Raw genomic sequence first — 26022 nt, 5'->3', positions numbered from 1 at the left:
GCACCTTTATAGGATGAATAATGTATGTTCAAAATACATAAACCACAAACTGCTCAACACACAATCATAATGGATGAAATTTTCATCTTTCGAATAAAGTAGATCAAATAAAAATAGTCATTGTTAAGTTGGTTTTTTGTCCTCTTCATGTTAACTATATCAAAAATGAGTATGTATTTACATTTTCAAAACATATCTAAGAGTATAAAGTAAAATATTAACTTTGCTCCTTTAAACTCATCCTTGTCTTTATACATATCCGTTATTATAAGAGATTAACGGTCTTTTCAAATATTATTTTATACACGTACATGGATACATACATATCTATAATCGTTTTTAAGATAATGGAACTTAACTATTATTTATTTATATTATTAATTAATTTTTTTTTTGAGATAGAGTTTCGCTCTTGTTACCCAGGCTGGAATGCAATGGCGTGATCTCGGCTCATTGCAACCTCTGCCTCCCCGGTTCAAGTGATTCTCCTGCCTCAGCCTCCCGAGTAGCTGGGGTAACGGGCATGCGCCAAGATACGCGGCTAATTTTTTTGTATTTTTAGTAGAGACAGGGTTTCGTCATGTTGGTCAAGCTGGTCTCAAACTTCTGACCTCAGGTGATCCACCTACTTTGGCCTCCTAAAGTACTGGGATTACAGCCGTAAGCCACAGCACCCAGCCCAAGATAATGGAGCTTAATTAAACTTAACTGAATTGTTTTAAGAAATATTTTTAAATGCAGAAAAAGAGAGTACTATGATAAACATCCATTTTGCACCAAGAATAATTGACAATTGTTTTAAGTTAACATATTTATTTAAGTCTTTTGTTAATAACAAGATAGTCAAAGTTAAAGCATATTTTGATATGTATGGGGGTAAAGAAGGAAGGGAAGATATATTCAAAGTGTATATAAAATATACATGTAAATTCCAGAAAGTTTTTCAAACAGTGGGTGGTAGTCAGCACTGAAGTGTTGGAATGGAAATGTAAGTGGAGGTGGGACTGAAACAGGCTGTTGCTGTAACACTGTTTTTCTTAATCATAAGAATGATTTAATTTTATAGTTTCTCAAAATACCCAAGGGAGGAACATAAACTCCTATATATAACACGACTCTTTTTAAACATATATATCTATAAATGCTTGGGGTGACAGGAAACACTGAAAATAAATTTACCAAAGAGTTATTTTAGCCATTCAGTACTTATTGCTGGGTGGTGGAATTATTGTTGACTTTGTTCTTAGTATACTTCTGCGTTTTCCAAATTATCTACCATAAGCAATTATATTCTGATTGTAAAATGCTACAGATGAAAAACTAGAAATAAACATTAAAATTATTTAAAAGGTTTAGTTCACTGACAATCCTGGTAATGTTGCATTGATACTAGGATACTCAAGACAACAGATCTGGTCACAACTAAAACTTTTTAGAGCTCTCCACTTACTCATTTTCAATTGTGTATGATCAATTTCTACGGTCTATTACATTCACAGCCGGTGCAATTGTAAATTGGTACCACCTTTCGGAAAGCAATTGGCTCTATATATCTTTAAAATCTTAAAGTTATTTAAAAAGCCTTATGCCCTTTACCCCAGAACTGTCGCTTTCCAAAAATTTTCCTAAAGGGGGAAATTCGAAATAAGAAAAACAATACACAGGTTGAGCATTGTAACTTATATATAATAAAGTTGGGGAAATTAGAGAAAGGTTAAATTACAGTGCATTTATTCAACAGAATACTCCGTCATTTGTAACAATGACTATGAAACAAAATAGAAAAATACTCACGTTAGGTTAAATGAAGAAAACATACCTATCTATGGTGGATCACAATATGAAAATTTAATACTTCTAGGTAGAAGAAGAGAAACAGAATATGAAAAACTAAAAAGTCTTTAGGGGTAGGAGGACGTGAGCAGATCTCTAAATAACCTTGAGATCAATGGAAACAGTGTATAGATTTTTAGGTTTACTTATAAGCTGCTGATCTTATTTTAAGATCCTTCAGTATATGTTATCAAAAAGTGTTTGCTTTTCTTGCAAACGCCCCAAGTTTGGGAAATATGCAAGTTGAAGCCAATGCATTACTGTACTTTTTATAATGCACTTGAAGTTTTACTAGCTGTTCCAAGAGTGGTGTACTGAGTATTGATAAATCGTTTAAGTGGAGGCTCACATGAAATATTAACAATTACCCCAGGGCTTTAGAGCAATTGTGATCAATTCTGGCACAGCATCAGATCCATAATTTTCTTTGCTACTCTGATTTCTACGTTTTTTGTATTTTCAAAGTAATGTGACCGCAACTGTTATGAAAATTGCTCCTGAGATGAGGGCACTCGAGACACAAACACACGGAGAGGTTCGTCCGCTATTCCTCTCCTCATTTACTAAGCTCACACGTCTACCCTGAGGATTTGGAAACACTGTACGATTCTGCACTTACTGTGCACTTATCCCTTAGTGCTAAGGGGTAAACAGATACCCACCGGGCTGTCTAAGGCGCAGCCTCAAGGCAAGGAAGAAGGGTGCTGGGTCGCAGGGGATGAGAGGGCGGGGCGGCCACTTTGCTGCAGGAGATACCCAAAGCCAGTCAGCACTGAGGAGGTCAGAAGAGAATTGTCAGTCTCTCGGACACCTTCATTTTCTGCCCCGGAAATTTCTCCTCCGCTGTTGTCTGGGCTCCACTTCCGACCCCCAGTTGCTACCAGCTGTAGTCCGACCTATCGTGGCCCTGGCTAGTGCCAGCCTCCCGCCGCTACCTCCGCCTCGTCCCTTCTCCTCTGCGCCTGCGCGACCGGAAAATTCGCGAAGGTTCCTGAAACGCGACAGATCGTTTCCGGAAGCCGGTAGCCGCCTCAGTCGTCAGACCGGTGCTAGCGACACGGGAGTGGCTAACGCATCCTCTTGCCGTTCCCGGTGTTTGGGCCTTGCCTGTGACGGTGGGAAAAGAAAATGGCCTTGCTGTGCTACAACCGGGGCTGCGGTCAGCGCTTCGATCCTGAGACCAATTCCGACGGTAAGAGGAACGCGCCGCCAGCCCTCCCTCCCCTCTCCACCTCATCAGCGGGGGAGGCCCTTTGGGCCGGAGGGTGTCCGCGGATCTCCTGCAGCCGTCCTCGCGCGGCCCCAGGTCCATGCCCCTCCTGGGCCTCCCTTGGCTGCCCGCGCAGCCCGCCGGCCGCCCCTCTGTTGCGCCGCGTTCCCTTGGCGAGCGCCCGGCCCCGGCGCCTGACTGTCCTCTGCCACTGCGGAGAGAGAAGCTCCCATGGATCCACGTGTTTCCCCCGTCGTCCCCGCACTCCTTTTAAGTCGCCTGGAATTTAGAACGAACACCTTTCTCCTCGGGCCCTCCAGTCTCTGGGGAAGCAAAAATTAACGAGGTACTGGTGAGCTTGCTTTGTAGTTCCCGAAGTAGTGATGGCTGTGATTGCCTGAGCGAGAGGGAGAGGTGGCCGGGATGAGCAGCGGGTTGTCCTAGCATGTAAGCTCTGCCTTGTAGAAGTTTGTGTTCAGTCGATCCGCTGTTACAAACCTCTTACAAGTGTTCTTGGTAAGGGACATTACTCTGTATCTTCACACTGTTTTGATAGGTTCATCCTGGTGGTACGTTATCTTTTCATTACTAGCTGCATTTGTTGCTTGTTCTTCTTGTGGCCTCCACGTTTTACTACCATGCCTACTCCAGTATAAAATGAGTGAATGTCATCTACAGCACCTAGATGTCGAGTTAAGGATCCAAAGCGAAAATGACTATTAGGTGAAGGACGGGAAATGATCAGTGAATTGAAATTTTGATTGACAAAGAAGTGAGATGATTCCTTGCGTATCGTGAGAAGTGACAACACGTTTTCAGATTGAACTAGCATTTAGTTTATATCTTCTGCATGCCAGCCATTATTGCTTTATCTTATTTAATCTTCATAACCACCCTGGGACGCATGTAATGTTAATTAGACCCATTTGATAGAGAAGCTCACTTCAATGAGGTTGTATTAATAACATCCTTCATTATTGTGGAGGAGATGAAAACTGATGCCTTTTAAACTCTTCACCTCTGAGATGTTTGAAATACTTATTTTTGGCACACAGGTAAATTGATAGCGTTATTTAAAATAAGACCATTGATACAGAGTTTTAAGGAAAAGGAAAATCCAACCTATGCAATACTCAAGTTACCGCCACTGACATTTTTATGATGCAAATATGATGCTACTCAAGAGGAAGATTGTGAGATTTAAGTCGATGACAAAATCGAGAAACGATTTTAAAGCCCTTTGGTGTTGGCAGCCTATGTAAAACATTAATTGCACTTATGTCTGCAGATATTCTACTTTAATATGGAATACAGGGGAAAGACTGACGCTTTGCTTATGAGACAATAAAGTTCAGGGGCGATAGTCATTTGTTGGAAGTCTGTATCCATGTGTGAATTGGTGCAGTGCCTAGGAAACAGAAAGCGACCAGGAAAACCGTCCCAAAACTTGGGTGGTCAGCAGTACTAGTTACAGCAGAGAAATTCCAATAAGTATATTTACGTTAGCGAAATGACGGTTTTTTTAGAGACTTAGAATAAATTTTCCAAGTAAACTGATTGAGTGAATGGAAGGAGAAGAAAATGGAGATATGGAGTAGGAGACAAGAACTAAATAGAAAGGTTGGTTAGGAGGTTTTTTAGGAAGAGGTTTGACCTTGTACAGTTGACAGAAATAAGTTAAAAGAGGTATACACAAGCAAGTTCCATTTTGCGTAAGCCAGATGTTGGATCTGTCATCTTTAAATATTTCTTAATCTACACTAAATGCTTTTTTTCTCGGTGCTGTGGCATAATTACCGTGCTCGTTGACTTATAGTCTCATGATTTTTTTTTCCCCCCTAGAGACAGAAATTAGACTCCCTTTTAAGCTGATAGAACGTTTTAACTTGTAACTGAAGTTAAAAGGTGTTTAAGGGAGACACAGTTGGTAACTTGCATATGTTAAACACTTACTCTAGAATAAACACAGCTTCACAAACGGTATTTTTTTTAATCGACGTATACGAGGAAAACTGAGGGAACTACTAGCGAGTAGCTCAGTGAGAAATTTAGCCAGGGTCAGACCCAGCGTTAGAAGCCCTGGACACTTAACCACTGCTACTGTCTTGTAGCTTCTCACCCATAAAATATTAATTTTGCCAAAACTCTTAAAACTGATAAAGGAAGGATGGATATTAAAGAAAGAATGAAGAATGTCCATTTGCTTGTTACTTCTTGTTTTTGAAAGCAGTGGCTTTCAAATTGTGTTCATGTTAGTTGTATAGTTCAGATCTGACTCATTCCTGCTGCCATACTGCCAAAATTGACTTATTGTGACATTTTATGCCTCTGACTCTGTTATATATTGCGTTTATGTCTCTGACTACTTTAAATTTGGTGTTTGAAAATACTGGATCTGTTCTCTACTTCCATTCCCCTCTCAACTTCATGTCCTTCTGCATACCCATTTCTACTTCCAACCTCCTTTTTCAGCCCTTAATTCCACAACTACCCTTAATTAATAATATCTTTCTGATCCCACGGATTTACTTACTGTATCAGGAAGATACCTAACACTTTCTACATTAGCTAGTATCTATGCAGCACATGGTTACTAAGGAAGCAATACTGGCTAGTAACGGGGTAGGGAGATTTCTGTGAGCACCAGTAGTAAATTTTGAGGCAACACCAGGAATCAGGTGATAGAGCAAGGGTGTCCAATCTTTTGGCTTCCCTGTGCGACATTGGAAGAAGAGGAATTATCTGGGTCACATTGGAAGAAGAATAATTGGGTCACATATGAAATACACTAACACTAATGATAGCTGATGAGCTTAAAACAAAAAATTCATAATGTTTTAAGACAGTACGAAATTTGTGTTGGGCTACATTCAGAGTTGTCTGGGGTGGCATGTTGGACAAGGTTGTTGTAGAGCATTGAAAGCTAAATAGACTTGAAAGGTTGAAAGATAGTCTTTTAAGCAGATTGCAGAGGGATGAAGCTGACTGTTACCTGATTTTTAAAAATATAGTACTCCATCTTGCAAATTGCTGAGAGCAGCTCGGTCGTGGAGACCCTAACCCGGTGGTGCTAGAGGAATTAAAGACACACACACAGAAATATATAGTAAGGAGTGGGAAATCAGGGGTCTCACAGCCTTAGGGCTGAGAGCCTCCAATGGAGATTTACTAAAAGTATTCCTTACAGGAAATAAAGGGATGGGCTCTGGCTAGTTATCTGCAGCATGAACATGTCCTTAAGGCACATGTGGCTCATGGTATTGTTTGTGGTTTAAGAATGCCTTAAGTGTTTTTCCGCCCTGGGTGGGACAGTTGTTCCTTGCCCTCATTCAGGTAGACTCACAACCTTCTAGCCTGGGCGTCAAAGCCGTCACGAGCATGTCACAGTGCTGCAGAGATTTTGTTGATGGCCAGTTTTGGGGCCAGTTTATGGCCATATTTGGGGGCCTGTTCCCAACACAAATTGTAATAAACCCATTTACATAAGAGAAGTAAAGATTGATGGTGTAGTGGGGAGGGAAGTATAGAATAACACCCAGTGAGAATCTAGAAAATAGGCTGTAGAACTTGAGAGTTTTTTTTGTTTTTTTTAAGACGGAGTCTTGCTCTGTCGCCTAGGCTGTAGTGCAGTGGCATGATCTTGACTCACTGCAAACTCTGCTTCCCAAGTTCAAGCGATTCTCCTGTCTCAGACTCCCGAGTAGCTGGGACTACAGGCATGCACTACCACGCCCGGCTAATTTTTGTATTTTTAGTAGACACGGGGTTTCACTATGTTGGCTAGGCTGGTCTCGTACTCCTGACCTCAGGTGATCTGCCTACCTCAGCCTCCCAAAGTGCTGGGATTACAGGCATGAGCCACCAGGCCCACCTAGACTTCTATTTTTTTTTTTTTTAATTAAAAAGTAAACTTTAATGTTGAAAATGCACACTTGGGGAAGGCAGAAAGATCATACACAAGGCTGTCACTTCACACTTGGAAGGTTGCACAGTGGCCAGGCAGAGGCGCTCCTCACTTTCCAGACAGGGCTGCCGCCAGGCAGAGGCACTCCTCAGTTCCCAGACTGGGCGGGGGCGGGGCAGAGGAGCTCCTCACTTCCCAAACAGGGCAGGGGCTAGGCAGAGGCGCCCTAGTCTTCTTTTTAGTGAGGTTTGTACCTAGGAATGACTGTGTCTAGGAAAGTTAAATTACCAATTAGATACTGCAAAAAATCTTTACAGTATTTAAAATGTTGAGCCTGTTAGTACAAAATGTCTTTAAGGGAATCTCTTGTGAAACCTTTATGGATGAATGCACATAAGAATACTTCAAGTTTGATAGTATATTTGTAAAAGCAGGTTTGAAAAATGATGGTCAAAATTTGGGGGTTTGAAGTTTTGGTACTAAACAAATTTTACTACCAAGATTAGGGGAATATAAAATATAATTGTTATACATAAACAATTCTGTATTTTTGTCCTTAGTCATCATATGCTTGAATTAGAATTTTTAATACTATTTTAATATAGTACACTTTGTGCTGCACGTCAAACTCAATCATTTGTACCTTTTTGAGGTACTTGCGTTTGGAAAAAGGATTAAAGGTTAACACCTTAAGGAGATGATCATGTATATATTTTTCTTCATTATAAAGAGTGGTACTTTTTTTTTTTCTCTGTTTTCTCCAGATGCTTGCACATACCACCCAGGTGTTCCGGTCTTTCATGATGCATTAAAGGTAGGAACTATATTTTCATTTTTTTCATATCTGTGTAGTAAATTGAGAGATGTAATACTAAATCTTTATTTTCTCATCTTTTTTTCTCAGCTAGTGACTTTCTTCTTAATGACCTTTGCGGGGGAGGTGCTTTAAGCGTATACTCCACTAAAGACAAAGAAAAGACAGTAGATGATGATCTTAAGGTCTTTTCCAGTTATAAAATTGTAATTCTGGGTTTTTTTGTTTTTGTTTTTGTTTTTGTTTTTTTTTGAGATGGAGTTTCACTGTGTTGCCCAGGTGGAGTGCAGTGGTGCAACCTCCGCCTCCTGGGTTCAAGCGATTCTGCCTCAGCCTCCTGAGGAGCTGGGATTACAGGTGCCTGCCACCATGCCCAGCTAATTTTTGTATTTTTAGTGGAGACAGGGTTTCATCATGTTGGTCAGGCTGGTCTCGAACTCCTGACCTCAGATGATCCACCTGCCTCAGCCTCCCAAAGTGCTGGGATTACCATGCCTGGTCTTAATTTTCATTTTCTACACCCATTTCTTCACTTTTCTAATTCTGAGGGAAAATAGAGTGGTTGTATTGAATCTCAGTCTGTCACTACTGGCTAATAACAGCTCTGAATTTTAGAAAAGATTCTTATAAACATTTAGTGCCAGTCTCGGGACAGACATGTGAGTTTTCCAGCTATACTTCTTGGATGTTCTGGAGAATTGGTGGAATGTTGTTTGACTAGATTTTTGCTGGTCATCTTTTTAAAATTCATGATAATATGATACATTTAAAGAGTTTCCTTTGTATATCTCAAAAGATGATGCTGTGGTAGGGCTGCCATGGTTTTAGGTTCTACTTCTTTGGTTCTCAGGAACATAAGCAGTCTTAACATGTTTAAATATTGTTGGTGCCCTTTAAATGTCTAATTATACCTTCCAAAGAGTAGTTAGACTGTTTTGGCACTTCACTGTTAACACCACCAAATCTAACAAAAGATGTATTAGTCTGGTTAGCTCTGAGTGAGGAAAACAGAGAAGACATTCAGTAGGGCAAGTTGAGACCTTATTCCTCCATACATTTTTTTAGTTTTTACAAATCTTTGTTGTGGTGGAAACTGTGGTGCTGTGGAAATGTTTATTTTTCTTTTTGTGGAATTTTATTTTTCCTAGACTGCCATTTCTTCTGATATTTTTGTTTTACTGTGTCTTTTTCTTTTTTTCCCTATGCTGTTTTCCTCTTAGCTCTTAAAGATAACCTTTGGCTGTTTTCTCTCATTCAGTTCATTCATTGGTTTTCTCAAATGTCACCTCTACGCCGATGGCTCTTACAACATATTTCTATTTATGTGTCTCATTGGCAACATCAAACCAGTTTCTAGTGTGTACCGTTTATTCCAAAAGTAGTCTGCCTCTCAACTTTACTGCTCCTAGTAATGATACTACTGACTTTCTGATCATTTGGTCCATTGCCCGTTTTTTCTCTTACCGCATTGTTAATCACTCCAAGTCTTAATGAATTCACTTTGAAGTATTTTTGCTTCTCTCTCTTTTGCAGTTGTAGTGTTTATTGTGGTCTCTATTTTATAACCATTTCTTAAAGTCCTAGACTTTCCAAGATTATTGGATTTCACAGTCCAGAAGATTTCAGACAAAATGCGTATACATCAATACAGGGATACTAGTTGACCAAGTAAGAAGTTAAACATTGCGTTGACAAAAGAAATACTGTTTTAATATTAGAAGGGGCATATTCAGAGAAAAGGACAATCTTGCTGAAAAAAGACAACTAGCAACCTTATGTTCACATAACTTAAATTTATCTTTCCTTTTCTCATTGTACTGAAGACTAGCATAGAATCCAGATTGGCATTTGGGAACAGCTGGCCTGTATTGTATTTTACACGTGTGTATCACAGTATCTGACATAATTTAGTACATGATTAAGACAGTAAAACTTTTTCTCTTATAGAATAACTTTTCTGTTGACTATATTATTGATGCTATTTAAACCCTATATTTAAGGTTGTAGTAATTGATCTACATCTCAGTTCGGAGTAAAAGATAATTAAATTTCAAAATAAAGGAAAATTTGAATTATAGGATATTTGAAATTACCTTTAAAGAAAAAGAACCTACAGGTGCATATTATGAGAAAAATCACTACCAAATTTTTATGCAGTCTTTTGAAAATCAGCGAGGTCCAGGCGGATGTGTGCAAAGTTGCGTCTTAATCTGAATTTAGTCCCAAATCTTAATCTGAAGTTCCAAGTTTTGAGATTTTGCATTTTTGTTTCCCTATTCTCTATAAACATTGGAATTTAGAGATAATTATTAAAGCCATTTTTTGGTAAACTACTTGATAGTTTGTTCAAAAATCACAAATACTAATAGTTTCTCTGTCTTTATGCTTCTCACTGAAAAGATCACCTTCAAAGGCTTAATAGTGCTTTGGCTGCTGTGTTAATTAATCTTTGTTGTTCTGAAAATAGAATGCTTATTGTGAAATTAAAAGTAACTAACTAAAGATAGTTACTATCTTTAACTTAATGGATTTTAAAAGTAAAATACCTATACTTATTTTGAATATTCTTTAAATATGATAGTTTTAGGAATTATAACATGTTTTTCTTCTAAAAAGCAGACACGATTGTTGAAAAGAGAAACAGTTTTTGTTTTATAAAGGTGCTTCCCTTGATGATAGGGCATAGCACAAATCACTTTAACATTGGTTAATTGGTTTTTTAAAAATCAAAGATTAATATTCATTTTACTTGATTAGGTGAATTATATGCAACACTGAAATTTTGCACTCTATACGCAAGTTACTGCAGGATTCAAGTAGATAAGTGCAAGTAGAGTGTTTTAGTGGGTCGTGTTTCTCATGCAAATAGAGTTTTTAGTTTCCGTCTCTTGTTTTTCATAGGGTTGGTCTTGCTGTAAGAGAAGAACAACTGATTTTTCTGATTTCTTAAGCATTGTAGTAAGTACTAATTACTTTTTCTAGATTATCTTCCTAAAAATACGTGTTATAGAAAGCTTCAGATTTGAGGAGTCTGATTTCTGATACAGATTGATCGGTCTTCATCAACTTGCAGATAACACCTTTCAAAAAGCAGCTCATCTTCCTTCCACAGCTTGTAAAATAAAGAATCTGTTTTGGAAATTAACGTTTTAAGGTATCAGTTACCTGCTTATCATTTTAGGTGTGTTCTTTCTGTTATGTTGAAAGAACATCAAGGAGAAAGTGGTAAGCAACAATTTAAAGCCTTTTCAGTTAGGAACGATAAAGTTTTATCTAAGATGCTGTTGAAATATTTTATATACCACTTTTATATAAAACCACTTTATATACCACTAAGAAAACTAAAGCAACTAACAAACTGATAATGCTATTGATTGTATCATTTCAGAGGTGTTAAAGAGTATGTATAATTCAGTAGAATGTAGTAGAAAAGTAGCTAACGTTTGTTGAATGTTATCACCTGCCAAATGTGCCAGGCATTTTATTATTTAACTCTCTCAGAAAATATCTTACCTGACATTACCTCCATTTTACAAATGAGGAGATGGAGGTTTAAAAAGATTATCTTGCTTAAGGTCATATAACTAATAAGTATGTTGAGAACTAGGTCTCAAATTGAGGCCTTTTGAGTAACAGATTTTTCTTTTTCTGTATAATTATTTTTTACAGTTCTTTGTGAGATTCTCCAGAATTATTCTGTAAACAAGAGGTTTATGCCATATTTTTAATAGAATAAGTAGATGTTTATGAAGTGTAATTCAAAGACTTTTTAAAAAAGCCTTCATTCAGAGATTCAGCAAATATGGCAAATTTGGAGTTCTGTTTTTCATTTCTTAAAATCAGTGTATTGAAACTGGAGAAAACATGAAATAGAATCAGTATCAATAAAGAAGTGAAAAGATAATATTTCTATCATGAAATGTAAAATAGATAACTCTTAATGAATTATCTTTCACTAACAGGGCTGTACAAAAGGTAGACATAATAGTGAGAAGCCACCTGAGCCAGTCAAACCTGAAGTCAAGAATACTGAGAAGAAGGAACTATCTGAATTAAAACCCAAATTTCAGGAACACATCATTCAAGCCCCTAAGCCAGTAGAAGCAATAAAAAGACCAAGGTATACTTTATACAGTTACATATTTTTGTCACACCTGAATAGTAGCACTTGTGCATGGTACTTTCCTTTATGATTTAGCATGATACCATTTGTAGCTACTTTGTAGGCCACCAAGCTTTGAACCATTTGGTTTCTCCCTTAAATCTGCCTTAAATTTTTATTTCTCTTCAACTTGAGAGCATGTACACAATATAACTACATAACAGATTTGCATATTGTACTGTCATAATTACAGGGACATGTATCATCAGGGTAGGGAAGTCACATTTTTCTTGTGCCTTAGAGTGCATCTTTTTCACTGTGGCATGGTAAAATTCTTTGAAGCAGTTTTCCTTTTCATGGCATGAGTTTGAAGTAGAAAATAATGCAGAGGCCTAATCATCCATCTTTACTTTCAGATGCCTGAAAACTACCGTTAATCTCATTACTACTGGTCAATTTTTAATGCATTTGATTTAGATGACATATTTGTGATAGTCTTAAAAAAGCGTTTGCTCATTGTGCAATACAGTTGTACAGATTCTTCATACTTGCCTTCTGATAACCAGACTCTGTATTCCCACACATGTATATTGAGTACCTTTGTTGAACCAGGTCTTCTTCGTGCTACACTTGAGTACTAAATTGTTTTAGAAGCAAACTACAGGACTTAAAAAAAGGTGATTTTTTTTTTTTTTTTTTTTTTTGGCTGCAAGTAGGCACTTATTGCAATTTTTATTCATGCTATGAACTCATGATTTTCCCTTTATTCTCCTTTGATCCTACTTAAATAAATTTATAGAGTATTGAATAATATAGAACCAAGATAAGAACCCTAAGAGACTTTAGATGTTTATTTGTTCGTTAGCACTCTGAGTACAGATAATTGCTAAGGAAACTACTCAGGATGATTTTATTCTCTCTCCATCTTCATAGTTAGAGGAGACCATTGAATGCTTTGGCCAGTTTAGCAGTTAGAAAAATAATTGGGAAAAGACAAAACTTCAGTCATGGCTCATTCTTAATCTCTTTAGTAATATAATACAGTCTGTACTATAATAGTATGAGTTAATTTTTTCTTTAAATGATGGGCTGTTATTTTACTTAAAGGGCAGTCAGAGGCCAGGCACTGTGGCTCAAGCCCATAATCCAGCACTTTGAGAAGCCTAGGAGGGAGGATCCTTTGAGCCTAGGAGTTTGAGAACCAATCTGAAAGAGATCCTGTCTCTCCAAGAAAAAATAAATTAGCTGGGTTTGGTGGTGTGCTCATGTAGTTGCAGCTACTCAGGCTGAGGCAGGAGGATCTTGAGATTGACTTTTTGAAAAAAAAGGACAAAGGCAGTGAGATGAGAAAAACTAAATATTTTATCCTAAATTCATTTGGTGGTATTATAACAATTATGAGGATATAAGTTTTTACATACTTTTTTTTTTAAGAAGAAAAGTCCCTCTCTTACCCAGGCTGTAATGCAGTGGCATTATAGCTCACTGCAGCCTTGAACTCCTGGGCTCAAGCCATCTTCCTCCCTGACCCTCCCCGGAACTATAGGTGTATGCTACTATGACTGTATTAGTCCATTTTCACAGTTACGAAGAAACACCCGAGACTAAGTGATTTATAAAGAAAAAGAGGTTTAATGAACTCACAGTTCCATATGGCTGGGGAGGCCTCACAATCATGGCAGAAGGTAGAGCGAGTAATAAAGGAATGTTTTACATGGTGGCAGGCAAGAAAAAAACCGTCAGAACTTCTGAGACTTATTCACTATCATGAGAACAGCGTGGGAAAAAGGCATCCCCATGATCCAGTTACCTCCCACCAGGTCCGTCACACACCATGTGGAGATTATGGGAGCTAGAATTCAAGATGAGATTTGGTTGGTGACACAGGGAAACCATATCAGTGACTGACTAATATTTTTTATTTTTTTGCGGAGACAGGGTTCCACTTTGTTGCCCAGGCTTCAAGCAGTCCTCTTGCCTCAGCCTCCCAAAGTGTTGGGATTATGGGCATAAGCAACCATGCCTTGCCTATGTACTTTTAAAATGCCTCTTTTGTCAGTTTTTTCATTGCGGATATAGAATGAGTAGCCTACGATTTTTATTTTTATTGCTGTGTTTATTAATATGTTTAATACTTATTTATTGGATGGACTTAAATAAATTATGTATACAACACTTAGCCATTATGAAATGTTAGAAGATGTTGTTTTTTAAACCCTACTGAAATTGCCTTGCAATACGATTATATCTGAATTTACAGATCCATATGCCAGTGTCCACATAAATTATCTCCACTGGTAGAAGTGAGTATGGATTCACTTAGAACTTACTTATATTTCATGTTTATTATGTGCTCAGCATTGAGCTTGGGCATGGGATGTAAAAGTACATTATGGTCCCTTCCTCAGCATTACTCATCTTGAAAACCTTGGATTCCTAGTCTTTATTCCCTTCTCGTTAGTGCAACTGATTAATACTTAAATATGCTGACAGTAGCATGATTATTTGAGACTTACTATTCTAATATAAGGAGCTTTTCTGTTAAGACAGAATGTAGATACATTGTAACAATTATTTATAAAATACCTTCTTTTAACCTTTTAATGGCAATCATTTGATACACAAAGCATTTGGCTTCTCAGAAAGCTTTTAAGGTTATTAATTTGGAGTACAAAGAAATATTTTGGTATATTAATAATGGTAATAAGGTTTCAAAATTCTCCAGCCCAGATGAACCAATGACAAATTTGGAATTAAAAATATCTGCCTCCCTAAAACAAGCACTTGATAAACTTAAACTGTCATCAGGGAATGAAGAAAATAAGAAAGGTAAGATTTTATTTTGTTTTATTGTTAATTATTTTCTGGTACAGTTAAGCAGTTATCCAAAAGAGAGAATAGTAGTTTACTGCATATAAATAGGGAAAAGTCGCACATTGTAGTTAAGAAACTTTTTCTTCTAAATGTCAGATATGATAAACTACAAATACTTCAGAACCTAATAGGTTAATTCCATATGTCTTTATTCAAAACGAGAACCTATATTAAATTTTTTTTCTTTTATGGTTCATTATTTTTTTAAGAATCAGCTAAATTTCTTTGATATTTTAAAATGTTTTCTTGTACATTATACAAAATATATTCACTATTCTCTGACTTTATACCTGGTACCATGGGAGGAAAACACCCTTTCATGATTTATTTTACAAAGTTAAGATACTGGATATAACATTTTGTTATGGAAAAAATTGTGTCCTGCATTGTTGAAGACACCAGGTCCTCAAAAGAAGAAGAAATATGTCATATATCAATTTGGGGATATAAGCAAATCCTAGTCACAGTCGTTTTCTAAAAAGTATTGTTTTCTGGAAAAACCTACTTTTTAAGAATGATGCCACAGTGAAGTTCTATTTTAACTTTTTAATTTGATTTTTTTTCTTTGTTACAGAAGAAGACAATGATGAAATTAAGATTGGGACCTCATGTAAGAATGGAGGGTGTTCAAAGGTATATATCACAAGATTTGTGATGTGTTATGAAGTAAAATTTTAATTTTGAGGAAAGTGCTGTTTGCTGACTCAATTCAACAAACATTTGCATGCATATTATATATTGAACATTATGCTGGGGACTAGGGCTACAATCATGGATAAGAGACTCTGTCTGAGTAGCATCATGTCCAGTAGAATAATGAAAATAAGTAATTCCAATTCACTTAACATTTACTGAGCACTTATTATGTGCCAGACATTTTATGGGCTGGAGACATAGTATCAAATAAAGCAAACATTTCTGTTCTTATGGAGCTGATATTCTAGAATGGGGAGAAGAGCAACAAATAGGTAGTTAGATATTACAAAATCAGGATGATAGGAAGAAAATAAAACATACTAAGGAGTGCTTATCAGCAAAGCCCTTCTTGACATAGTAACACTAAATCAGAAATCTTCATGTTGCACTGGATGGATTATGTAAACCTGGGTGAAGAGTGTTTTGGATGTAGTAACATGAGCAGAGGCTTTAGAACTTGGCTATTCAAGGAATAACAAGGTCTGTGGAGCTTGGGCAAGGGTAGCAGGTAAGAGAGGTAGACAGAATTATGGTGGTTCTTTTAAGCCATGATGAGGTATTTGGGCTTTATTCTGAGTATTAGGAGAAGCTATTACTTGCTTTAGGGAAGGGTTTTAGAAAGATTCTGTGACTGGTGAATGGTAAATACATGGTGATGCAGCAGGAGTGGAATTGGAAGAAGAGAAACCAGCTAGGATGCTATTGTGGAAGACCAGACAGTGGGATTGGAGAGTAGTTTGTTGAGAAGTGATTAAATGTGGGATGCGGTCAAACATACCAGTAAGCCATTTTCCTGCCTCTTGCTACTTGATATAAAACTTGCATATCCTCCAACATTTCTTCTCCCTCTCCTTTTTTCTCCATCGCTCTTATCACTTTTTATTACTTATTTTGTATACTTATTTTACTTCTGAGCTATACCACCTAACCCCCATGCTGAGTAAAAGTTGTGAGGATAGGGATTTTTTTTCTTCGTTGTATCTTGAATGCTTAGAACAGTGCGTGTAGAATGAATGATAGAATTTGAAAGTACAGAAAGTACAGATGGTTCCGAACTTACCATGGTGTAACTTAAGATTTTTTTTGACTTAACAATGGTACTATCAGGCTATAACCACATTGTAAGCAAAGGAGCATCTGCCTGTATTAGCAGGATTTGCTAATGGATTCGATGTGAAGGGAATTCAAGCATCTGGGTGATTGGTGACACCATTAACCAACAAGGTGAAAATGGGGTGGGGGCAGGTTTATACTTTTTCCTCATGTTAAATTTTAGATCACTTAAGGAATGGAGATACAATTGTATTTACATGTATATGAGGTAGAAGTAGTAGATAAAAGGGAATTAGTAATTACTGGATTGGGGAAGGCAGTTCAAATGGTAGGGTAATAGAGGAAGATCAAGGAGAAGGTATCAGATGCGTTTTGAAAAGTGAATGACAGGGAAAACAGAGAAAGGGTATTTCAAGCATAAGTAATAGCAGAAGTATAGAGAAAATTATGTAATGGTACAAATTTGCTGCTGTGGAATTGAGATTAATAGAGATAAGTAGACCTGGCCAGATCCTAAAAGGGTTTAGTGGTGCAGGGAAGTTAGATTGTAAGTTAGAGTGTGGAGGCCATTGAAATTGAAGAATTTTTTAGTCTTTTTCATTGAAATATAACATTGAAGTTTGTTAAAGGATATACAAATATAAATTTATAGCTCAAGGGATTTTCACAAAGTTAAACACACCAGCAATGCAGAGCACTCCTTATGTGTTTTCTCATTCATTATCTTCCTCAAATGTTTTTCTGTCAGTCAACATAGGTTTTTTCTGTTTCTGAGTTTAATGTAAAAATAACCATAGAATATGTACTTGTTTTTGTCGTCTTCTGCATAATAATGCTTGTTTTATTTATCTTTGTTGCATGTAGCTTTAGTTTTGTTTTTTTATTTCTTTAAGGTATGTCATTATTTGAATGTGCCACAACTAATTTCTACTTTATATTGTCCTTTAATTTTAAAAAGTTGCTTTTAATAATGCTATTATGAACATTCTTTTTGAGATGGAGTTTCACTCTTGTAACCCACCCTGGAGTACAATGGTAGGCTCTCGGCTCACTGCAACCTCCGCCTCCCGGGTTCAAGCGATTCTTCTGTTTCAGCCTCCTGAGTAGCTGGGTTTACAGGCGCCCACCACCATGCCTGACTAATTTTTGTATTTTTACTAGAGACAAGGTTTCACCATGTTGGCCAGGCTGGTCTCAAACTCCTGAACCTCAGGTGATGCACCCGCCTCGGCCTCCCAAAGTGCTGGAATTACAGGCGTGAAGCCACCGCAGCCGGCCTATTATGAACATTCTTGTGCATGACTTTTGTGACACATATACACATTTCCATTTCTAGTATTTTGGATTTTTTTTTAATTTTGGCATATGTGCATTATACTTATCAGTTAGTTCAGCATCCCTAATCTGAAATGCTCCAATGAGCATTTTCTTTAACTGTCATGTTGGCTCTCAAAAAGTTAACAGATTTTTGGAGCATTTGAGAGTTTGGATTAGGCATGCCCACCTGTATATCTTTAGCATTAACAGATACTTCCACATAATTTTCCAAGGTGGTTGTATTTGTTTACATTTCTACCAGCAGTATGTGAGGCTAGTTCAACTTGTCGTACGGTTTGTTAACATTTTGTTATATGAGTTTTTTTTGTTTATTTTTTTTTTGTATTTTAACCATTCTAGTGTATGTATAGTGTTTTCATCATGGTTTTGATTTGTACTTCCCTAATGATGACTGCTTTTATGTATGTTTATTAGCCATTTGTATATCCTCTTGTGAAGTGTGCAGAATCTTTTACCTGTCTCTAATGTCTCTTGCTTACCAATTTGTAAGAATTCTTTATATATTTTAGCTGTGACTCTTATCAGAAATTCTATGCTTTTTCACTGTCTTAATGATGACTTTGATAAACACAGGCTTTTTAATTTTAACAAAATCCAATTTGTCCCTCATTTTGTTTATGACTAGTGCTTCCATGTTCTATTTAAGAAATCGTTGCTTACTTCAGGGCTGTGAGTGTTTTCTCATATGGAGGCACATTTAAATATGTAAATGACCTGGAACTGATTATTGTATAAGGTGTGACATGGATGTAATTAAAGAACTTTAAACAAAAGGGTGATAGTAATTTGATAATTAGATAGTAGAAAATAGAAGTCGAGGGCTGAGAAATAGTAGAAACCTGTTAGTATAGTCTGATTGCTTAAAATCTGCTAGCTTATGAGGAAGATTAACAAATTAATATATTCAAGTCAAATTGATGAGATTTCATTATAGACTGCGTATGGGTGGAGGGAGAGGAGATGCTGAAGAGGAACGAATGGATTTTGCTTTGAGAAACTGAGTCTGTACGGTGCCATCAAATAATATGGGGAAAAGAATAGACTGTGGGGGCAATAGCATTAAGTTTAGTAGATGCTAACATACTGAGTTTTATGTTCTTGTGAAATATCTTAAGGAGAAATACACATCTAATACTGTACTTTGGATTTATAAAAGATAAACACAATTTTATTTTCTGTTTGTAGGTAGTGCTATAAATACAAAAATAGAAAATATACTACTGGCTACATCCATGTTTTATTAACATAATTTTTTGTGAATTCATCTGTAGAGCCTCCATCTACAGCAGCAATGGGGCCCGGATCTTCCAGACAAACCCTGGATATATATATAGGTCTGCAGCTCATTTTACCCTTTATAGGGATAAGAAATCACCATCACTCTAGAACTTCCAGAATTGCTTATCAGATTTCTCATATTATTTGACAATACTTACATGGAGTTTACTGTACACATAAGTCATGCAGTAACTGTATTTTTATTGAGAGTATTAATCCTTTGGTTTCAACATTGTTTTCTAAATTAGTAACTAAGTAAGTACTTGAATATGATTGGATGGGATCTCATACTCGAAAGGCTGAAAGCATCTTAATATGACTTTCTCAAAGGAACCTAAAACTTAACCAAATCCAAAAGGGAATCATTTTTCATTTTTTAACAGAATGGCGTGGGATGGATTTATGAATTTTCTAGGTAATTGTCATTTAAGTATTTTGCAAAGTTCGTAGAGGTCACCAGTACTGCAAATATGTATGAGATGTACTGTGAGATACGCAGCTAATTTTTTTTCTCTTTGTTTCTTTTTTAGACATACCGGGGTCCAGAGAGTCTAGAAGAAGTCTGTGTGTATCATTCTGGAGTACCTATTTTCCATGAGGGGTAACTTATGCATGACTTATTAAAATAGTTTATGGTAGAATTTAGAAAGTTAAACCTTTCTGTCTTTAAACATTGTTTGCCATGCAGTGTTGTTAGGCATTTTACTTACATTGTCATTAACATCTTCACAATAGCCTACACAAACACAGGGGTTTGTATGTTGTGTGTTTTTACTTGAGAAAACAGAAACAAGGTTACAGTTCTTAAGTGGTCATTGTGATAGAAACCGCCTGTTTTTCTTCATATCCTGTATTTAAAAGTGATGCTCTCTATTTGGGCTAAATGTTTTGTTTGAAGGACTGTCCTACACATTGCAGGGCATTTAGAATTTTGGGCCCTGGGGCACTAAGACACCATTATCCCAAGAAGACCCATACTTTTCCGCATCCTGCAGTTGAGAGCCTCTCTTCTGTATTATGCTCTAGTTTATAGAAATGCAGCACTGTGTAAAAATCTTCCACTCTGTTTCCACATTCTTCGTGATATACTGTCCATTCATTTTTAGCTGTTTAGTAAGTTAGACACTTGTAAAATGCTAGAGTTGTACACTTACTGGCTTATTAAAAATCAGATTTATCCCTAAAATACTTGTGGATTTAATTGGTTGTGAGATTTTATTTCTGAAGTTTTTCTGTGATAATTTAAAGGATGAAATACTGGAGCTGTTGTAGAAGAAAAACTTCTGATTTTAATACATTCTTAGCCCAAGAGGGCTGTACAAAAGGGAAACACATGTGGACTAAAAAAGATGCTGTAAGTAACTTCCAAAAATAGCACACTGGGTTTATATTCATCTGAGTCATTTTTTAAAGATTTGAAATTATTCTGTCTTTAGATTTAAAAAAAAAGTTTTCTTTTTTGCACCATAGAGCTTTGATGTGACTACGAAATAAAATGAATCTGAGTCAAGCTGCCAGTGTACTGTCTTTTGAGCAAAATAGCCATTGTCTGTTTTGATGCAAGCATGTGAGGTTTTGTGAAATACTTAAGCCTGACAAAATTGAAGAATTTTTGTCTTCTTTAATTAATAAAATTAGCTCCATGGCCTCTTCCTACTTTCTGTTTTTTAAAAATTACTTTTCTATGAATTTGATGACGTTAAACGTTTAGACCTCTGTTATTCTTTTGGCCACTTAAAACTTCAATCATTTACAGATGCACAAACACTCCATCTAGTGGCCAGAGAGGAGGATTGCAGTCTTGTTTCAGTGGAATTCTTTTGAATGCCTCTGCTTGCTAATGGGATATTTATCAAAAGGGGGGGAAAAAGCATCATTTCCTACTTCCCTGGACAGCTTTTTAAAAAGACTTGGGGGCTATGCAAATAATTTCCCAAAACCCCATTAAATTGTCAGAGGATGAGCAACTTATTGCTCAATAAGTTTTTGTCTGTTAGCTATTGTTAATGTATTTTATAATGTATTAAATTTTCAAATTAATTTAGAGATTTCAATATTTTAGTCTTCTGTAGTTGCTGCCCCTCCCCCACTTTTTTTTTCTTGAGACAGAGTCTCACTCTGTCGCCCAGACATGCAGTGCAGGCTCACTGCAACCTCTGCCTCCCGGGTTCAAGCAGTTCTCCTGCCTCAGCCTCCCTAGTAGCTGGGACTACAGGTGCGCACCACCACGCCCAGCTAATTTTTTGTATTTTTAATAGAGACGGGTTTTCACCATCTTGGCTAGGCTGGTCTTGGACTCCTGACCTCGTGATCCACCCGCCTCGACCTCCAAAAGTGCAGGGATTATAGGCGTGAGCCACCGCGCCTGGCCCTGGTTGCTGCTTTTTAATAACACATGGTTGGATATTATAAAAATACCCTGAAGTTATAAAAATTCATCTACCACAAAACTATCAGAAATGTTTTTAAATAAAGAGTGTATTTTTTATATTCCAAAAGTTTGAAAATTTTAGTTTGAAAAAATAAAATGTTGTTTTCCATTATGTTAAGTTTGGGAGTATAATCCTAGATAAAATGATGTAATTTCTCTTGTTTTTTAATGTATGCAGTTATCAAGTGTTAAGTATCTAAGCTAGTAGCTAAGGGGAAAAATGTGAGTGATATATATAATTTAAATTTAGTTAATGTAATTTTATCAAAACGAAAATAGTACCTTTTGCAACAGTAGTGTCTCAGTTTCCTGAATTATGTAACTAAATTGTTCTCATTTATATAACAAATCATCATTTGCCTCTATAAAAAAAAATACTGGTAGGGCAGTATAGTATACTACTGGTATGTAAGGATTATTTTCATAATCAGAAAATCCAAAAATCATTTGTTCTTTATTAAAATGGGAAGAAAGTAATAACTGGTCAGATTTTTTTTCTTAGATTCTGATTTGTAGAAAATAAATAAGGTTTCTAGTGCATGAGGTTAAGGTGTTGTCTGATTTATCCCAGTAAACAAATGTCTTTCATTTCAGTCTTCAAAGAATGTTTTGATGACAGTACTTAGTAGGTTACAGAATGTTAAAATTGGATTAAATTTAGTAGGAGTTCTTAAATTGTCTTTTTAAATGTGTATCAATATTATGGCCCTGAAAGAAAAAAACAAAGGGAAGGAATAAGTGTGTTCTGAAATCATAAAATTTATGAAGAATCTTTGTACCATGATATATTTTCTTGTTTAAGCCTCTCGGGAAATATACAAGTTTTTTGCCCTTAAACATTAAGTGCTTAGTTGTTGTGCATGGTAGTTTTTTCTCAGATGGGTCAAATTCCTCTTTTTAAGAAATTAATTATGTGGCACTTTTTTAACTTACAGAGTTTCTCTTACATTACAGGGGAAAAAAGTTGTTCCATGTAGACATGACTGGCATCAGACTGGAGGTGAAGTAACCATTTCAGTATATGCTAAAAACTCACTTCCAGAACTTAGCCGAGTAGAAGCAAATAGCACATTGGTAAGTACATCTTATAATTTTGGGTAAAAGTTCTTTTCTATACATCATTCTTTATGTTACTGTATTTTAAAGTATTGTTTATATCTCAGCTGATTTGGGGGTAAGATTTTATAATGACTCCCATTAAAAAAAATTAAATTACTTCTATGGAACTATTTTAAATGAAAATTTCTGTATAGTAGACTTACTGCTGAACCATTCTGGAGATACTGTAGTAGATTTATCAAGTAATATAGTACTTAGTTCTCAATATGAAACTTGAAGCCAGTTATTCTTTTTTGTCAGTGGCTTTTCTCACATGAAACAATACAGCACTGGCAGTTTCTTAAAATAGCTTAATTCATTTTTGTCAGTCTTATTTTTATAATCAGTGTTTGATAGCGTAAATCTTCAGTTTGAATTTGATCAATTAACTGTGTATATCTTTTTCAGTTAAATGTGCATATTGTATTTGAAGGAGAGAAGGAATTTGATCAAAATGTGAAATTATGGGGTGTAAGTATTACAAATTTCTAAGAATTTTTTTTCTGATAACTTAGATCATTTGTAGAATAAAAGACAATTTTTTAGTAAACATTGATGCAAAGTATAGATATGTAACTTAACAGTGTATCCTACCAAAAAGTTTAAGACTAGATATAAAAGAGGCCTTTAGAAGCTTGGATTTGGGATTATTGGCATAAGCAAGTCTGATGTTTTCCTCTGAGACTAATAAAACTACTGAGGTTTCCTGTAACTCTCTTTGATATGTTACAGGTGATTGATGTAAAGCGAAGTTATGTAACTATGACTGCAACAAAGATTGAAATCACTATGAGAAAAGCTGAACCGATGCAGTGGGCAAGCCTTGAACTGCCTGCAGCTAAAAAGCAGGAAAAACAAAAAGATGACACAACAGATTGAGTGGGAGACGGAAGGAAGGCTATTACATTATTTCAGAATTTTTAATACTGTGTGAAGTGGTGGCTTGCTGCTGTAATCTTTTGTTTTGTTGTTGTGTTACTGAATGTGGCATTTCAGGGTTAACATTAGGTTCTTAAAAGCCAAAGTCAGTTTGTCTTTTTGTGCCTCTCATCTTTCTTTTGTGTTATGTAAGACTGATTATTCATTTCTCCCTACTGGTAGGAACCATAGTTGTGTCCTATACTTGAAAGAGGCTGGAAAGTAGCCCATAACCATAATTGCAGTATTTCTTTGTATTTCTCTGTTAAGCAAAGAAATATTAAGGAACTTTTTTTTTATGTTTTTGTATTATTCCATAATTAGTAAAGCAAGATGAAATGTTAAATTTTAATCAGTTTTTTCATGGATTTGTGTTCTTACAGTACTTGAAAATATTTAAGGAAGAGATGAAGCTCTGCAGTTTTTTCTATGTGGGATGATACTTTTTTAAGGAGGATTAATTCTGAGGTAGTATAGTAACTAAAGGGGAATATATGAATTGTTTAACAAATTAGAATTTGTTTACAACTACTTGAATTTTTAAATTATGTCAAAACTTACATTACTTGCCAAGCAGTATGATGTAAGAGTATAGGAAACATAAATAAGATTACAGAGGTATCAATTTGGTTAAAATTCACCATTTTATAAGACTAAGCAATAATCTTAACAACCTCTTTCCTGAATATTTAAATGTGTTTGTATGGTGTTATGACTAATTGTTACTGATTTAGAGACTAAGCCCTCTTAAAACCTTTAGTTAAATATAAAAAGAAATTATATATATCTTGCCTCCCTGATGGAAAACTATATAAAATTGTAGACTTAAAAGGTATGTGGAAATACATTAGGATATCAGAAAACTAAATATATGGAGTTGCTTTATGACTATTACATGTTAAATAAAATAGCTTAATTGTTTTGGAGTTTTTTTTTTAAGTCATGAAGAGCTTCACAATTCTAGTGATACAATGTTGATTATATATTGTACTTTATATTAAATATAGGTAACACAGAATTAGATCATTTGGATAGGTTTTGAGTTAGTGCAGAACTCAAGAAGAAAAATTAGGAAATATTCTGAAGGCCAGAACTCTGGAAGAACTTAGAAAGTTTGGGAATAAATTAAACTTATGTAGATTTAAAATTAAAAGGGGTTTATTTCCCAAACCCCTTGAGTCTTTTATTTTCCTTGGTATTTGTGGAATTCTTACAAAGAAAAATTTGCAGAAGTACTATTTTCGTTAATAAAGCATATGTATCATTCTACTACCATTAGCAAATAACTTAGTTGTAGTTAATATAATTGTTAAAAGTTTTAGCTCTGTTACAAATAAAAACATAAAGATCTGGCAACCAGACTTTCATGATGTTACATTACCATGACAAGAAACTCTGGGCAGTAAAAGTTGGACCCACATGGAGTACATAAGCATCTGATACCTGGAGATGTATTTAAAATTTTTCAAGATATCTTCCATGATTTAGGAACCATTTAGAGACATGAAGTCTTTATGGGTTGGGGGAAAGGTTGATAATTAGTTTGATTAAAGGTAATGATTAATATGCCTTTTTGTTCATACTTCCTTCTGAGGCTGTTTTCCCCTAAACAGTATCTTAATCTGTTACATGTAATTGAAATATTATTTGAAGCAGTGAGTTATTGTAACCTCAGATTAGTTACATTGATCAAAACATTGATTTATACACACACACACACACACACATATATGTAGCTTTTATATTTAGTCTGGTTACATTAGTGACCATGGTATTTACTTTCTTCTTAAGGAGGCTTTGAATTTCTTGTCCAGATAAAAATCCGAATATTTCTCTTAGACGCATACATAAAGGGACACAGTTAATCGTTAGGTAGCATATGTTTTACTATCGGTTTGTCAAAAAAGTTAATAAAAAGTGCTTATTGATTTGTTTCTCTAGAAATTTGCTTTGTCTTTTTTAGCATTAAAAATAATTACTATAGCAAAGCAGTCAAAGTTAGGTATATTATATATATACTTGGTAACTAAAGATGGGAAACCTAAAATGCTATTTTTCTTTCATAGCACATTTACTAGTATAAAGGAAGTAAGATCCTAATAAACTGAGCCTTTATTTAACGTCTTTGACCTAGTTTTAGGTTTACAGAAAAGTTGTAAAAATATAATACAACAGTTCTTTATGTCTTATATTAATCTTAATGTTAAAATCTTACATTATCATAGAACATTTATAAAACTTAAGAAATTAACCTTTGTATAATACTATTAACTAAAGTAGAACATTTTATTTTTACCATCTGTTTTTAGTGGAATTCTTCAAGGTCTTAAGACTTGTCCTACTTTTTTGGTAATTTAAGCCAGTAATTTATAAACAATTAAGATATGATTAGGAATCAACAAATGTTTATAGGTTGAAGATGTAACTTCTTGGTGTAACTATACTGGCAAAGGACTGTAATGATTTTACTTTA

The 26022-nt window shown here is 35.6% G+C and overlaps 1 protein-coding gene across 1 annotated transcript; it reads left to right on the top strand.

The window, feature by feature from the left end:
• The first annotated feature begins 566 nt into the window (after positions 1 to 566).
• On the top strand, positions 567 to 25493 carry CHORDC1 (cysteine and histidine rich domain containing 1). Its single transcript, XM_004051961.5, has 11 exons — positions 567 to 3025; positions 7712 to 7761; positions 10663 to 10719; positions 11724 to 11881; positions 14589 to 14692; positions 15312 to 15370; positions 19633 to 19703; positions 20351 to 20456; positions 22488 to 22607; positions 23040 to 23102; positions 23364 to 25493. Exons 1-11 carry the CDS (start codon positions 2962 to 2964, stop codon positions 23508 to 23510), a joined length of 999 nt encoding a protein of 332 aa, XP_004052009.2. The 5' UTR covers positions 567 to 2961; the 3' UTR covers positions 23511 to 25493.
• Positions 25494 to 26022: the final 529 nt, after the last annotated feature.

The sequence above is a fragment of the Gorilla gorilla genome, chromosome 9 (assembly GCF_029281585.2).
Source record: "Gorilla gorilla gorilla isolate KB3781 chromosome 9, NHGRI_mGorGor1-v2.1_pri, whole genome shotgun sequence".
NCBI classification, from domain to species: Eukaryota; Metazoa; Chordata; class Mammalia; order Primates; family Hominidae; genus Gorilla; species Gorilla gorilla.
Note: the sequence above shows the minus strand (reverse complement) of the source record. Positions and strands in the feature narration are given on the sequence as shown.